General features: G+C 39.9%; 1 protein-coding gene across 4 annotated transcripts in view; it reads left to right on the top strand.

The window, feature by feature from the left end:
* CTDP1 (CTD phosphatase subunit 1) overlaps nt 1-14,032 on the top strand; it is a 113,198-nt gene extending 99,166 nt beyond the window's left edge. For 2 of the 4 annotated variants that reach the window (XM_054189387.1, XM_054189383.1), the window contains one exon: nt 12,999-14,032. In XM_054189387.1, the coding sequence (XP_054045362.1) occupies nt 12,999-13,022 (24 nt within the window). In that variant the 3' untranslated portion in view covers nt 13,023-14,032. Of the gene's footprint in view, nt 1-11,820; nt 12,358-12,389; nt 12,936-12,998 lie in introns of those variants that run through there. The other 2 variants (XM_054189384.1, XM_054189386.1) reach the window with 2 other exon arrangements.
* Nucleotides 14,033-14,389: the final 357 nt, after the last annotated feature.

Consider the following 14,389-nt stretch of genomic DNA (forward strand, 5'->3'; position numbering starts at 1 on the left):
TGAACATGTTTGTCTTTTATCTAGCTCTGTTTTTCTTATGCTTCTACAGTAAAGATTAGTTTGTCTCAGAATCAAGAATGAGTGTTTTGTTTGCTTTCATTAGTATATAACCATTAAGTGAGCTGTAAAATCAGGATCGCTGAGGTCAGAGTCAGAGGAATTAGTTTGCATCAGCCACCTGGGAGTCAGAAGTGTCCTGGGCAAGTCCTAGGAGAGATGCATGAGGTGAAAGAGGAGGAGAGCCTGTGCTGAGGAGATCCCAGCTTAACCCCAACCCAGGGAAATGGGAGCTGGCTTTTGACCCCATCTGAAGAGCTCCCAGATAGGGAGAACTCTTGATATTTAATGCTACCCCTTGAAATAGTTGGCTGTGGGACTGTTCAAAACAATCTCACAGACAGGACTGGAGAGTTTTTGGAACAACACATAAAGGGCAGTTATCTGATGCTGGCTCTGTAGCCCAGCTGGGAGAGGTGCTATTGTGTGAAACATTTTATTTAGGTACTGCCTATATCCAAAAAATGCCCAGAGTACAATTCAAGTTTAAGAAATGAAGGCCACGAGAACCTAGGATAATGGGAAATGAGTTGGGAGTTCTTGAGTTGGGGACCTGGAGAAGCTTGAGAAGTGGGCCCATGTGAACCTCATGAGGTTCAACAAGGCTAAGTGCAGGGTCCTGCATCTGGGTCAGGGCAGTCCCTGGTATCAGTACTGTCTCAGGGGTGGAAGGGATTGGGAGCAGCCCTGCTGAGAAGGGCTTAGAGGTACTGGTGGATGAAAAGCTGAACATGAGCCAACAATGTGCGCTTGCAGCCCAGAAAGCCAACTGTATCCTGAGCTGCATCAAAAGAAGCATGGCCAGCAGGGTGAGGGAGGGGATTCTGCCCCTCTACTCCACCCTGGTGAGACCCCACCTGGAGCACTGTGTCCAGCTTTGGAGCCCTTAGCACAGGAAGGACGTGGACCTGTTGGAGCAGGTCCAGAGGAGGGCCACAAAAATGATCTGAGGGCTGGAACACCTCTGCTATGAGGACAGACTGAGAGAGCTGGGGTTATTCAGCCTGGAGAAGAGAAGGCTCTGGGGAGACCTTATAGCGGCCTACCAGTACCCCCCTACAGGAAAGATGGGGACAAGCTTTTTAGCAGGATCTGTTGTGATAGGACAAGGGATAGTGCTTTTAAACTAAAAGAGGGAAGATTTACACTAGATATAAGGAAGAAATTTTTTATGATGAGGGTGGTAAAACACTGGCACTGGTTGCCCAGAGAGGTGGTAGATGCTCCATCCCTGGAAACATTCAAGGTCAGGTTGGACGGGGCTCTGAGCAACCTGATCTAGTTGAAGATGTCCTTGCTCATTGCAGGCAGGGTTGGACTAGAGATAACCTTTAATGGTCCCTTCCAACCCAAACTATTCTGTGATTCTGTGGTGACTTGATCTGCTTAAGAGTCTGTTACCTGTTCTGCCACCTTGCAGAACCGGCATCTCCAGCTTGGCTCCTGTGGTGGACAGAGCGAGAGAGGGATAACTAGAAATCTGAATCGATTTGAAAAACCTGAGCTCTTAGTGTTCACTTACAAGGGGAGGAATAAGAAAAACATTTCAGTCTGTCTTCAACTCCAGAGCACTTGTGCCACACAGAGGGGGCAGTTCCTTCCTCCGATGGGACCTGGATTCAGGTCAGAAACTCTAAGCATCAGGTTATTTTGTAGTTATTTCCGTTTCTCCACAGGAGCAATTAACAATACCAGGCTCCAGTATCCTGCTCCAACTCACAGAAACAATACAGTTCCCCCAGCACTGGGTGAATATTTAAGCACTTGTTATTACCACCACCACCACTGCCCCGTTTCAGCAGTCCATAGGTACTACTGCTGTTTTGCATCTGTGGCTTTGAAAGAATGGAGAGGGGTAAGGAAGACATAAAGCGGAAGTTCAAGATGAGGGAAACTGGTAACATAGTGCTTCAGTTTACCTATCAGTGAGAGAGCTGGCATGAAGACTCTAAAGAATAGCCTGGTGTTGGCCCTAAGGTAATTTAGGCAGCATTTTTTCTTTCAGGCTGAATGCTTCAGTGCAATTTATGAGCTATTAAACAATTTAGGTTTTTCCTCAGTAATATGTATGGATATCTAAATATCTCTTGAGAGTAAGGAAACCAAGAAGTACACTAACAACTGTTAGCAAAGGTTTTTAATCCTTCATTCTATGCCACTACTGAGACCTAGGACATTAGCTGGAATGCTGTAAGGCAGTGTTGTTACAATCAGGAAAAATAGCTGATATATTACAACCCTCTAGTTTCCCTAATGAATTCTAAAAGTACTTTAAGTTTCACATAATAACTAATGTGCATTAATCTTGACCCCTGCAAGTCTGTAATGGCTGCTAAACAGCAGTGTATATCAACAATTAAAAAGTTGGAAGTATGTGCTAAAAATGTTGGTAGAAGAGAAGCAGTGCTGCTTCTTAATGCAGGGGGAAAAAAACCCTGTAATCAAAATAGGTAGATCTTCCCATTTGTGAGTAGTTTCTTAATCATTTGAACTCCTAGTAGGTTCAGATTTTGTAGAAAACTTGAACTTATTTCAGAAGTCTATTGCATCAAGCTGATTGTGGAGAATTGTCCCTGCATTGTTATCAGCCAAGCACGTGAAAAGAAGAATATGGATGTTTTAATTCCGCACAGTAGCTGTCACAGCAGCAAGTGTCCTTTGCTGTGTGGCAACCGCGTGCCACCAAGTTGCGCAGAAGGTGTCCCTGTTCACTGAAGGGTACGTCTCCTGGTCAGAGACTCATTTTGCTGTTTCTCAAACTACCAGTGTCGCTTGAGTGTGCCTTTTGCTATCCCAGGAAATGTTTGCCAGAAAACTAAATCAATATCAAAAAAATCAAAAACAAATACATGACAGTATTTGTTTTGTCAGTTACAGTAAAATAAGCCATCAGACAAACCAGATCCTCAGACAAAATATATTTCTGTTAGGCAGAGGACCTGTAGAGCTTGCAGGCGCAATCAACAAAAATATAAAAGACACCTCTCTCAGCTGACGTTGCTGTTCACTGCAGACCGCTGTGTCTGGAATAGTAATACCTGAAGGACTGACAAGAAGGTTTTTAGTGTTCCAGGTGTTAACGAGGGTGGGTAAACTGTACATGAGCTGCAGGGCCAGAACCGCCTGCAAAACGTTGGTACATGTCCAGGCTTCTCCTCTCTGCCATGGCTGCACACATGCACTACCCCGATCAGGGTAACCTGGCCGTGCTGGCTAGAAAGGAGCAGGCGTGTATCTGAGTGAGTCCTTGCCCCAGACAGTTCAGCTGTGCAGTGTCCTCAGTCAGTTTGGAGAGGGCCTGCAAAGTGATTTTCTTCCCAAAGTCAGGCAGAGGGGAAGTGTCTGGTCTTTCTTCCCATCAGGCCCCTGCCTGGCATCTCAGACCCCGCTCCTGTCCCTGCACCAGTGTGGCTGTCTCACTCTCGGGTAGCAACTAGAAAGATAACAACTTGTTGCAGTCTTTGTTTTTCTTAAACGTCTGAAGTACTGTGACTCTCTCTGTAACCATTTGGGGCCCAGAGAAACACCTTTTCACACATTCCTCTTGCGTGCATCCATATATCCACCGAACTTGATAATCATACCTTAAATGAGCCTATGGCTGGTACGACTGCATCGATAAGTCCAGGCTCGGTAGCATCCTGTTACTCTGGATTGATAATAGATATGAAGCATCTTCTCCTTCAGGTCTTCTTCGTTAGAGGTACGGGAAAGGCTGCAGCTGAGCAGTACAGTGAATCTAGTTTTTGGACAGCACCATCAAAAAAAATTTGCAAGCGCATGACAGAAAGTACAGATCAAATACATAAACTGCCTTTGCTAGTTCAAATTTGTTCCAGAAATATTGACAGAAAAAATTGTAGAGCAGACTGTAGATGGGATCAAGTACAGTTAGTCAGCAGAGCTGCGATCTGCTGCACCGGGTAGTTTGTCGTATCTTAGCTAGTGTGAAAACAACAGGTACGGTGAATTCTCCGCAGTGTGATTCGATTTGGCAGATAGGCTGGCATACGCCAGTTGGATCCAGATTGAATTTGTGATGCTCGGTGACCCAGTATTGTAGAGATCCAAATTTAATGAATGTAGACCCACTTTTTAGGGAGTTTTCTTAGTATTGCACAGCGAAAGATGGGTAGAATTCTGTTTTGAATGTATTGCATGTATTGGGGTGCTGTACATATCAACTACACAAGCCTTGTAAAACTGATGTAAAAGTCATGTAGTTCTGTCAGATACTCTTACAACTTTAATGCAAATTTTTCTTATTTGTAAATCAAGCCTTGACTCCACTTTCCGCTGTTTCTCGTGGAAACCTAGCCATTTCTAGACCAAATTTCTAATAAATTTAAGTTCAACGTTTCTTCTACCAAGACGCGACTTCCTGCCTTGATGTCATTTCATCTTGTAATTTACTGGCTTTTCTAAAATGTCTTGAAGCATACTAGAATGTCTGAAGCAAAATGTTGACTTAAAATACAACTTTTTAATGCCAATAAAAGATTTTTTTAGGTTCTTTGTAGGTTTGTATTTCACTGCTGTGGTATCTCCAAAACAAAGTCTTCCCAAACCACATGGAAAAAAGATTTATTGTATAAAATTTCTACCAATAAAGAAAAATCTAAGATGGCAGGGCTGGGAATTTGGGGAAGGAGGAGGTGGGGGGATGTGGAGCGCCAAGATAGCATGTCCTGCCATTGGAAGTGCTGAAGTTTTCTGATAGAGGTAGTAGAGGAATGCAGTATTCAAGGAAAATGCTGTATGATACAGAGAGGCAAATCTCGCAGCCGATTGCCAGAGGAGGAGATCTCGCTCCCATGTTCCTAGCAGTCCCAGTGTATCACCCCCAACCTCACAACAGTTGTAATGCCCCAACACCTGCACAAGGAGGTAACACTCCTCGCAAGCTAACGAGAAAGACAGCGGACAACTTGCTATGCTAGAGGATTTAACTGGCTTACCACACTGCAAGGCAGGCAGCGGAGCCAGTAAACTGAGGGGGCATCCAGTTTAAATAATCTGGGAATGTCAGGTGGATGAAGGGCTTCCCTTTTTTGCCAGGAGTGACCTAGTACATGGAAAGAGTGTATGTATTTTACTCCCTTGGAAAGCAACGTTTTAAAGGACTTTTAAGTCTTTTTGGTGCTGCAGTGGCAATGACGGTGTTACCAGTACCCGTACAGAGTCGGTGATGTGTTTTGTGTTGGTTTTGATATTTTGTGATGAAGCAGAGATGTTCTTCATTAATATTCTTGTGAGCAAATCCATTGGTCAGTGAATGAACATCCTAGAAGGACGTTGGTTTTAGCTATTTGCAATTTAATCTCAATAATTTATTGAAAACAATAGCAAAGTAATAGAAGAGTTAGTAAAAATCAGAGTTAAAAGCTTTCACAAAATCTTCTTAGCTTTCAGTATAACTTAGTGTAGCCCATAACATATGTATTAATATACACATTGAGGTAATGTGCAAATATCTAACTTAAAAAGCCACCACATAAGTAAAAGAATACCAAATCCTACTTCCGGTCTCCTTGGTTAGAACAGTCATTGTGTTATGAGCTAAATTATATATTTATTTGTTAAGATGACCAGCGATGCATCTTGAAGAATGTTCTCAGTGTTTGGGTGATGCTGGCAAATCTGATCAGGGTGACAGGGCAGGTGAATTCCAAGAATGACTTTGCAGCGCTGGGTCTTTAAAGTGTAGTTGTGCTCCCATATATTGGCACAGGGGCACCTCCACACACGCACTATGCTCACAGTATGAGAAAAATGAAGGTAGTTTGACTTTTCTCAGAGAAATCAGATGCTTTTTGTTTCTCAACTCCTTATTTTGATGTATGGTTTTGAATTTTCTAAATGGCCCATAGATCTTACATTTTTTGCCTATTTTTCATCTCGATGTTGTTACTGTATGCTACTGTTTTCTAAAACACTAGCTCATATTTAGATCTCTAATGATTAAACTTAGAACATTATTCTTCACCACTGTCTCAGACTACCTCCTGCAGTGCTTCCTGTAACAGAAATTATTTAAGTGACAGCATTTTCAAGGACCTTTTTTCAAACCAAATCCAGGTAGAGCTGCTGTACTGTACCTATTAGGCACTGGTGAAGGAAGGCTTGAAGCTTCTTTTGCTCGCTGCTGATCCTTGGTATCTCCCATTATGGCCTCCCAGAGCTACCCAGAATCTCCACAGAGCTATAAACCTGCCATCTGACATTTGTTGTCAGAACGGGTAATATTTGTAAACTAGAAGAAGCTGGAGAGAGAACTTGATTCAGAAAAACAGAGGCATGGTTTAGCTTTAAAAAAATTGATACGTTGATGGACGTATATTTTTTTCTCTGAATTTTGGCTTGATTCCCTGTTGGGGGGTTATTCAAATGCAGTCATCGAGAAAGGGGGTAAGGTTGTTCAGGAAAGGTGAATAGATCCTCGTCTTTCTGTTTGTTTAGAATAGGATTAAGGGATGATACACCAGAGTGCACGTGTGCATTTTCCGTCATGGAAGTGTCAGGTAGCAGCCTGGCATTCCACATATTGAACAGGATATTTAATTTTTGGTTGCCTTCTACAAATCAATGACAGGAGTATTTGTTACATGATATAAAACTGCCCCGATCACATTTGCCTTTTGAAGAAATAACCAATGTTGCATGTTGTAAATACCTTCTTATAACAACTATATGGATTATTTTTAAACAACTTTAAGTTAATAAAATAACAAGTAATATTTTAGAGACATAGTTTACTTATCTGTGATTTAGTTACATAAGAAAAATTGTAGATTCATCTTTTCGGTTTTGCATTATCCCATTTAATTATTATCTGTATCTAATTAGTTCAGTGCAGAGAAAGTTAGTTCAGTGCACAGTCTTTCATTTTAAAGCTTTATTGCTGCACTTTTTTTTTTGAAATATCCTAACCCAAGGTTTAATTGTTAAGAAATAACCGTTTTCAATAAGTTGGGGTGGGGTTTTTGTTATTGAACTTTCCCATTGGTCTAAATATCAGGAAAATATGGTCTTGCCAAATGGACGATTTTAGCAAAATTTACAACATATCCTTGCTGACACATTGTAGTAATTTCTGATCTTCAGTTTTCTATGACTTGCTGACTTTAAAAACTTTCTTTCCATTTAGATATACATTGAGTGTTTACTTCAGAGAACTATAAAGCTGTTAAAATAGTTTTAAAAGTTTTCACAACAGTTTCTCACCGTTAGAATAGTGTGCAAGTGTGCTAAATTTTAAAGCAGAAAGGCACTGAAGCGGGCGGTACAGGATTTAATTAGATCTCACTTTACCGTTGTGTTAGTTAAAATACATTTTGGAGCCGTCAGTTGGAATTGTTGGATTTCTGTGGAGATGTTTTTGTGGAGAGCGTTAAAAGCATGCCGTTCATCCAACTGCAGGATCTCTTTCTGCACACCGGGGCTGTGCAATAAACATTCTCTGTGCACTTTTCTGCATATTAAGATTTCTGGATCATCCCGTGATCCCGCAGACAACGTTGGATGAGTTCATGAAGAAATATGCGAGGTGTCTGGCATTTCTTCCTGCGACACTAAATATTGTCCTGTTTGTCATAGCATGAGCATAAAGTAAAAACACACACTCCAGCTTGCCAACATGGGGTTAGTGCGATTTGTTGCTCTTCAGGCAGCGTGTGCTTGGCAGCGTGCTATGCCAGGGCTAGAGAGGAGCACCAGGACAGAAAATCCAATGTTCCTGCATGGATGTAGAAGACAAATTGCCAGAGGGTAGACACCTGAGTTTTACAGGCCTGCTATGGACAATTGCTCACGCCTGTATCAAGCGTATGTAAAAGATGTTGCCATATATCCCATGTTAAGAAAATATAACTGCAAAACTTGGAACATCTCCCTGAAAATTTAATCAGCTTGTCTGTCCAGTGTAATGTCTTCATGCCCATAACATTGGTTTTCAATCTATACATTCTCGGATCTCACATCCTTTAACCTTGTTGGGCTAGTACTGGGCTGGCATCTTCAAAATTGGTTGAAGAACAGTTTTCCTGGTTTACCAGCTCTAATTCATAACAACTGAAGGACATTGCAACAGCACTAGTTTATCTAAATAAATTGTTCCCTTAGTCAAATTCTTGTGGAAGGGAGTCAAATTCCTGTTGCGATACCAAACTCAGCATCACGCTTCTCTCCGTTATGGAAGGAGCTTACAGAAAGCTGTGGACTAGGAGTGTATGGAAACAGGGACAGACCTTCCACGTTGGAGTTCAGAGGTGTGCCTGGGGCAGCGTAGGTAGTCTTGCAGGGTTGTAATGCTGTTGGAAGGCAGCAAGCTGTTTCAAAATGCCCTTTTCAAACCATTGCCTTCCAAACTGCTTATGGCCGCTATGTGAGTGTTCTCATTAGAGAGTAACTTGACTGTATTTGGTACCAAATTTAAGTCCTAATTTATGATGTCAATGCTATAAGCTGATTGCTTGTAAAGGACTAAACGGGTTTAGTCTGCAGACTCTACTTTGTTACTGTACCAATTTGAGGAGCTATTGAAAAAAACAGGTCAATTTGCAACAATTTAGAAGTTTATTTCTTATGAGAGTAAGGATGGGGATTGTAGGTGTTTGGAGTTTAAAGTATATGTGAACATTTATTTAAATAGTTGCTGTGGTTGTCTTTTGCAGGTTTAAAACAAAGTTTGGAAAAGCTTTAGGTTTGGTTTGTTTAAAACAAGGGTTATGTTGTCCTTTGAGTTCCTGTTAGATGCTTCTATTTTAAAATAGTCCTGCATTTCTTAAAAGGGTGTCATTGGGATACAAAACACACCGGAGACAATTTGCTTTTCAACTACTAGAAAAAAAAAGTTTTTTCCAGCATTATTTATTTTCAGCTAACTATAAATTAAGGCCTTAAGGTAACAGAAGCAATGAATACCGACTTTTTTTTTTCACTGCTTTGCTCCCTATGGCTCTTCCAGTGAACTAAACTTAAATAGAAATTATAAGAATGAAGTTTTCATTCAACCTATTGTTGTAATCGTATTTTAGTGATCGGTTTAACAGATCAGGAGCTGAATAAATTTTTATTTTCAATAATTTTACCTGTGCTATTTTTCACATGCATACACCATGCTCTGTTGCAGCGTTGTAGTATCTTCTCTTCCTGTCCATTTAGAATACCACTAAGTATATTTCTCATTAGCATTCTGTAGATCAAATTTTCCTAAAAAAAGATTTCTCCATTACGTGAACTGGCCGGCCTCCTAATACTGGGTACTACAAAGGAAAAATATTTAATGCAAAGGCAAATGAAATATGAATTGTACAATTTTTTTCACAGACTTGTCAGATATTTAAAAGTTCTAAATTCAGTCTTTTGGAAAGTTTAATTGTTCATTTACGAGGTTAAAGATATTCAGTTATCATCCATGTGTTTGTTTTTTAATATCAGTCAAGCGAAATTACTTTTAAAAATGCAAATTAGGCTAATGAAAGCCTGCAACATACTGCTGAATCATTTTCTGTAAATATTAAGGAGGAATCCTGTACGTGCTTAACTTTTCCACTAAAAAGTGTTATGCACTATGGCTCTGAAACTTGAGATGACAAGGAGTGGGCACAAAATAATGAGGAAAATATACATTTTAAATTGTTTGTTATGTTAATAGGTATGCTGCCATGGGGATATACTGCTTTTCTCTGAAGATAGAAATGATTAATGGGATGTTATCTCTCTTTTCTGAATTTGCAAATAAAAAATGGAGCACTTTGTTACTGATTTTCTTCCTCCCTCCCTACTTCTATTAGAGTTAGCTTTGCGTTTGATTTCATAATACTCATTTAAATATTCTTGGAATAGCTATGAAGCTGCAGTTTCCAGTACACAAATAGTGAAAGGTGTTTATATCTTAACAAGAACAATACGCGCATTCTCGAGAGATTTTTTTGTTTCTTCTAGCAAAGGACTAATACTTAGTTGTGTTTTCTTTTTTGGTTTTGACCTTTTTTTTCCTCCCTGTGAGTAAGCAAGTTTTCATATCTAGATTGAATAGAGCTGTCTTTCTAGCCTTGCTGAAAGAACAAAAACTGACAAAATAGATCGCATTGAGTCTTTTGCATTTCCAAAGGTAGTGTTTAATACAACCGAATGAAAGATGAAAATATGTCAGGACTGTCCCTTAAAGTTCTCTGGAAAGTCTCCCCGTAGACTGGAACGCCGTTCTTTAACGAACTAGTTACACCGAGTATTTCAGGTCCCTGTATTCTGTTGGTTGCCCGCACTGAAATCTAGTTGCTATGGAGTAGATTTAAATAAAAAGGTGGCTTTGTTGCATAAATCAGTAGTTTTGGTAGTCTTTGCCTTAATTATTTAGTAAATGAACTGTTCCTCACTTTTAAGAAATAATCAGCTGGCAGTGAGATATTGTTTCTTCATAAACCTTTTTTCTACAGGAACTTTGCTATTGATTTAGGTCCCAGAAAACTCAGAGTATCTGGGCTGGCTCTAAAAAACTGCTTGTCCTGCCACGGTCTTTACTACATCATCTGCAGTTGTGTGTACGTGCTTCATATGTGTAAATTATAGCTGTCAGGCTGTTAGTTTTATTTTTCAATTGGTAGATACCAGCAGTTTCCGTAGATGCAGTGTTACAAACAGATGAATGCAAATATTTTCAGCTGTGAACATTGTGCTATAGATTCCACCCCCCATCTGTCTGTACCGCTATTTCTCGGTTAGCACTACATGTATGTTTCTTATCCACTACTTGTTAAATACACACAATTTTTTTCTTCGTTTGCTGAGTAAGACTTTTCCAGCTTTCTTTAGTTCCCAATTAGCTTTTCTCCAGCTGCTACTATCATTAATACCTAAAATTGTGCGGTATCTCTGAAGGCTGAAATCATTGAAGTGAGCAAGTGAAACTCAAGCTCCATACATTTCTATAGCTTTTGATGGAAATGTGCTAAGATTTCTTCCAGCTGGGCATTTTTAGTCTGAGTGCTTCCTTGTCCGAATTGCATGCTAATGTAGGCTGCATGGAAATCGGTGTTACGCCTGAGAAACTGCTTTTTATTGTGTATTAGGCTGCATTTAGTGCCCTGTAACTCTCTCAGCAGGGCCACATTTGAGTTTCAGTAGCAAAACATTCAGGAAATGCTTTCACCTCTTCCCGTTTTTCCTTGTTAGGGGCTTTGACTGAATGCCAGGGCTTCAGCCTTACCTCCCTGGAGTATTACTCCTACCACCCTGTACTGAAAAAACAGAAAAACCCACCAAACGCCACTGTTGAGGAAGCACTTAGTAAAGCAGCAGCAGTGTTATCTTTTGGTCCCACTGGTGCAGCTGAAAGGAGAAACAGGGTAACGTAGTACTGCTCGCTTCCCATTTTGATTCGGGCTCCGCTCCTGACTTCACGCCCCGCCTTGTCCATCTCCCAAAAAGCTGAGAAAGTGGAGTTCAGGCGTCACTCAACCAGCCTATGAATCAAGTAGTCTGGGCTCCTGAGAATTATTGTTTCTGGGAAAATGGTAACAAGAAAGTCTGTATAAATAAAAATCGCGTTGTGTTTCGGTGTTGCTTACAAGCTCACAAATTTGACTGTTAATCTTTGTATTTATTTCTTTTGGATATACATAGTTTAAGCTGGTATTTATCAAAGGTCTTTCTGGCTATATGCTCCTTCTCTATACTCTTAGAAGGGACCATTGTTAAATTACAGCTTTTTGCTAAAAGATAAAAGATTATTTGATTAATTTTTCATGATTAATTTTTCAGGAAGAAATTCTTTGCGGTGAGGGTGGTGAGGCACTGGAACAGGTTGCCCAGGGAGGCTGTGGATGCCCCATCCCTGGAAGTGTTCAAGGCCAGGTTCGACGGGGCTTTGAGCAGCCTGGTCTAGTGGGAGGTGCCCCTGCCCAGGGCAGGGGGGCTGGAGCAAGATGATCTTTAAGGTCCCTTCCAACCCGAACCATTCTGTGATCTGTGATGATTGCGAGTGGATGCGTTCCCTTCTTGATGAAACCTCACCTAGCAATGAAAAGGACAGCTATTTAAGAGAGAACCCCTTTGCATTTATTTCTTCACTTGAAATGCTCAAGGATCAAATGCTCAAGGAAGGATTTTAAAGGTGTTTCTGCAGCTCATTATGAATTCTATGCAATGCAAAGTCTCAACTTTATTTTTGTCTCAGAAGTATATGTCTGATATAAAATTCCCTTTTGGCAAGGAAAAGAGGTTTTAGGATTCCACAAATCCAAATTCTTTTGCTTATGGCTACGTCCCAGTTGAAGCATTAGATTTTCCTTGGAGATCTTTCACAACCAGGAACATGATTCTTTGGGCAGGGTATGGTGCGCAGCAGCTTCATGTTTAAACTGGTTGATTCTCCAGAGATGCTAAGAAATGTGTTTTTCAGCCTGGCAGTACTAATCCAGAGAGACATATAAGGGAAGAATAAGACCCCTCCTACGTTTGGAAGCATGCAAGTGTAGAAGCTGGTGCCGTGAGATTTGGTTAATTAGTTAAGGTTTTATTTTTATAAAAAAGGAGAAACTTGGCTATTTCAAAATCCTATAGCAACATATAATGTATTTTGGTAATCTCGTTCACACGATGGATTTCTTCTCCCTTTTGGAACGTGGGATGAAAGTAAATCAAGTCATTATTTTCAAACAGTCTTATAAGTTGTTTTCATTCCTTGTTCAGAAGAGTGAGAGAAATAAAATTAACAGTAACTTGCACCTAGAGCTGACGGTAAATAACAGCAGTTAAAAAATCATTTGTATGAGCTAACTACTGTTCATTCATTTAAAAGCAAGTGCAATATTTTTTATCTAGACCTGAAATGAAGTTGAGTCCTTTACCCATTTTTTTTCTCCCGTTGAATAGTTGTCTGTGTTAATGAGCAATGAGATACCTCAATTAATGGACATTATCTCTGTTTGTCCTTCCAGGGGTCACAAGCGCAAGCTGGATGAAGATGATGCTGCCAGTGAATCCAGTAAAGAATCTAGCAATGAAGATGAGGAAGGAAGCAGTTCTGAAGCGGATGAAATGGCAGCAGCACTTGAAGCTGAATTGAACGACTTCATGTGACATTCATGCAGAAGATGGAATTTGTAATTATATTTTACTTCTCATAAACAGATTGGACTTCAGATGAGTCCCTTATGTCAGTACTCAGTGTTTTTCCAAAATGTGTGTGTATATTTTGCAAAGCAACACAAGAAGTGACACATTATTTTACAAAATCGGAAATAGATGTTTTTAAGGTGTTTTACTAAAGGAAAATATACTTTTTTAGACAAAAAAAGTATTAAATGGGACTTGGTGTGCTATGCCAAAGACATGCTAGGAGCTCTGCAGAACCTTCATTATACAGAACAGTGATACAAAGATCTGTGATTGAACATACAGCAATTTTTTTTAAATACTGCAGTCTGTGGTTTATGGGTAATGGTCTTCAAAAAAAGGAGGAGCTAAAGGAGATGGAATTGTCTGAGTAGTACAGCAGGAACCTGATGAACCGGTCATCCTTTTCCACAAATAAATGTTATCAAATATAAAAGGATTTTTAAAATAAAAAAGAACGATTTATATTTGTATAGAAACAGAGAATGTGATACGCAAGTTTTGTGAACTCTGCACTTGACCCACCCGTCATTTGCTTCTAAGAGAATACATAATGATCAAAACTCATGTTTTTAAGTTACTTTGTGGAATAGTTGGGTTCTTTAGGGACATCATTTAGATTTTTACCTTTTCTTCTCTGTAACCGGAAATTTAGCACAGCATACTGTGTCATCCTGTACTGCCATAAGCAGCATATTCACCCGTTTGTGTTGTCTTGGAAAGAACGAGTGCTACTTCAGTCTAGATAGGATTTAATTTCTTTGACAAGAGATCTGATGTAAAGTTTTTGTATATTCTATTTCATATTTGACCCACAAAACAGATTTTCTTTCATTTAATAAAAATTCATTTTGTACGCTTTGTTTCCCTTTCCTGATCATTTGCTTCCATCAAATACAAGGCCCCTTTCTGTATTATCTTGCCTTTACTCTGCATGAAAAGAATGAAAAGCATTGAAAGCAACTGCAACTTTGTAGATTCAGGCAGGTAACTGAAGCAAAGAAGGGAAAAAATGGCTCAGAAGATTCTCTTTCCTCTGGTACGTGAACTCTTACATTCTGACATTTTCTCAGGTCTCTCTGACTGACCTCTGAAGGTACCGTAAGGGTTATTGCTCTGGTGTTGGATTTCCGAGGCTAGAATCATGGTTTATTCTCAATTGTTAGCAACTGGAGAAACAAATCTTTTTAAAACATGTTAGCAAAAGAGGACT

Source organism: Rissa tridactyla, chromosome 2 (assembly GCF_028500815.1).
Source record: "Rissa tridactyla isolate bRisTri1 chromosome 2, bRisTri1.patW.cur.20221130, whole genome shotgun sequence".
NCBI classification, from domain to species: domain Eukaryota; kingdom Metazoa; phylum Chordata; class Aves; order Charadriiformes; family Laridae; genus Rissa; species Rissa tridactyla.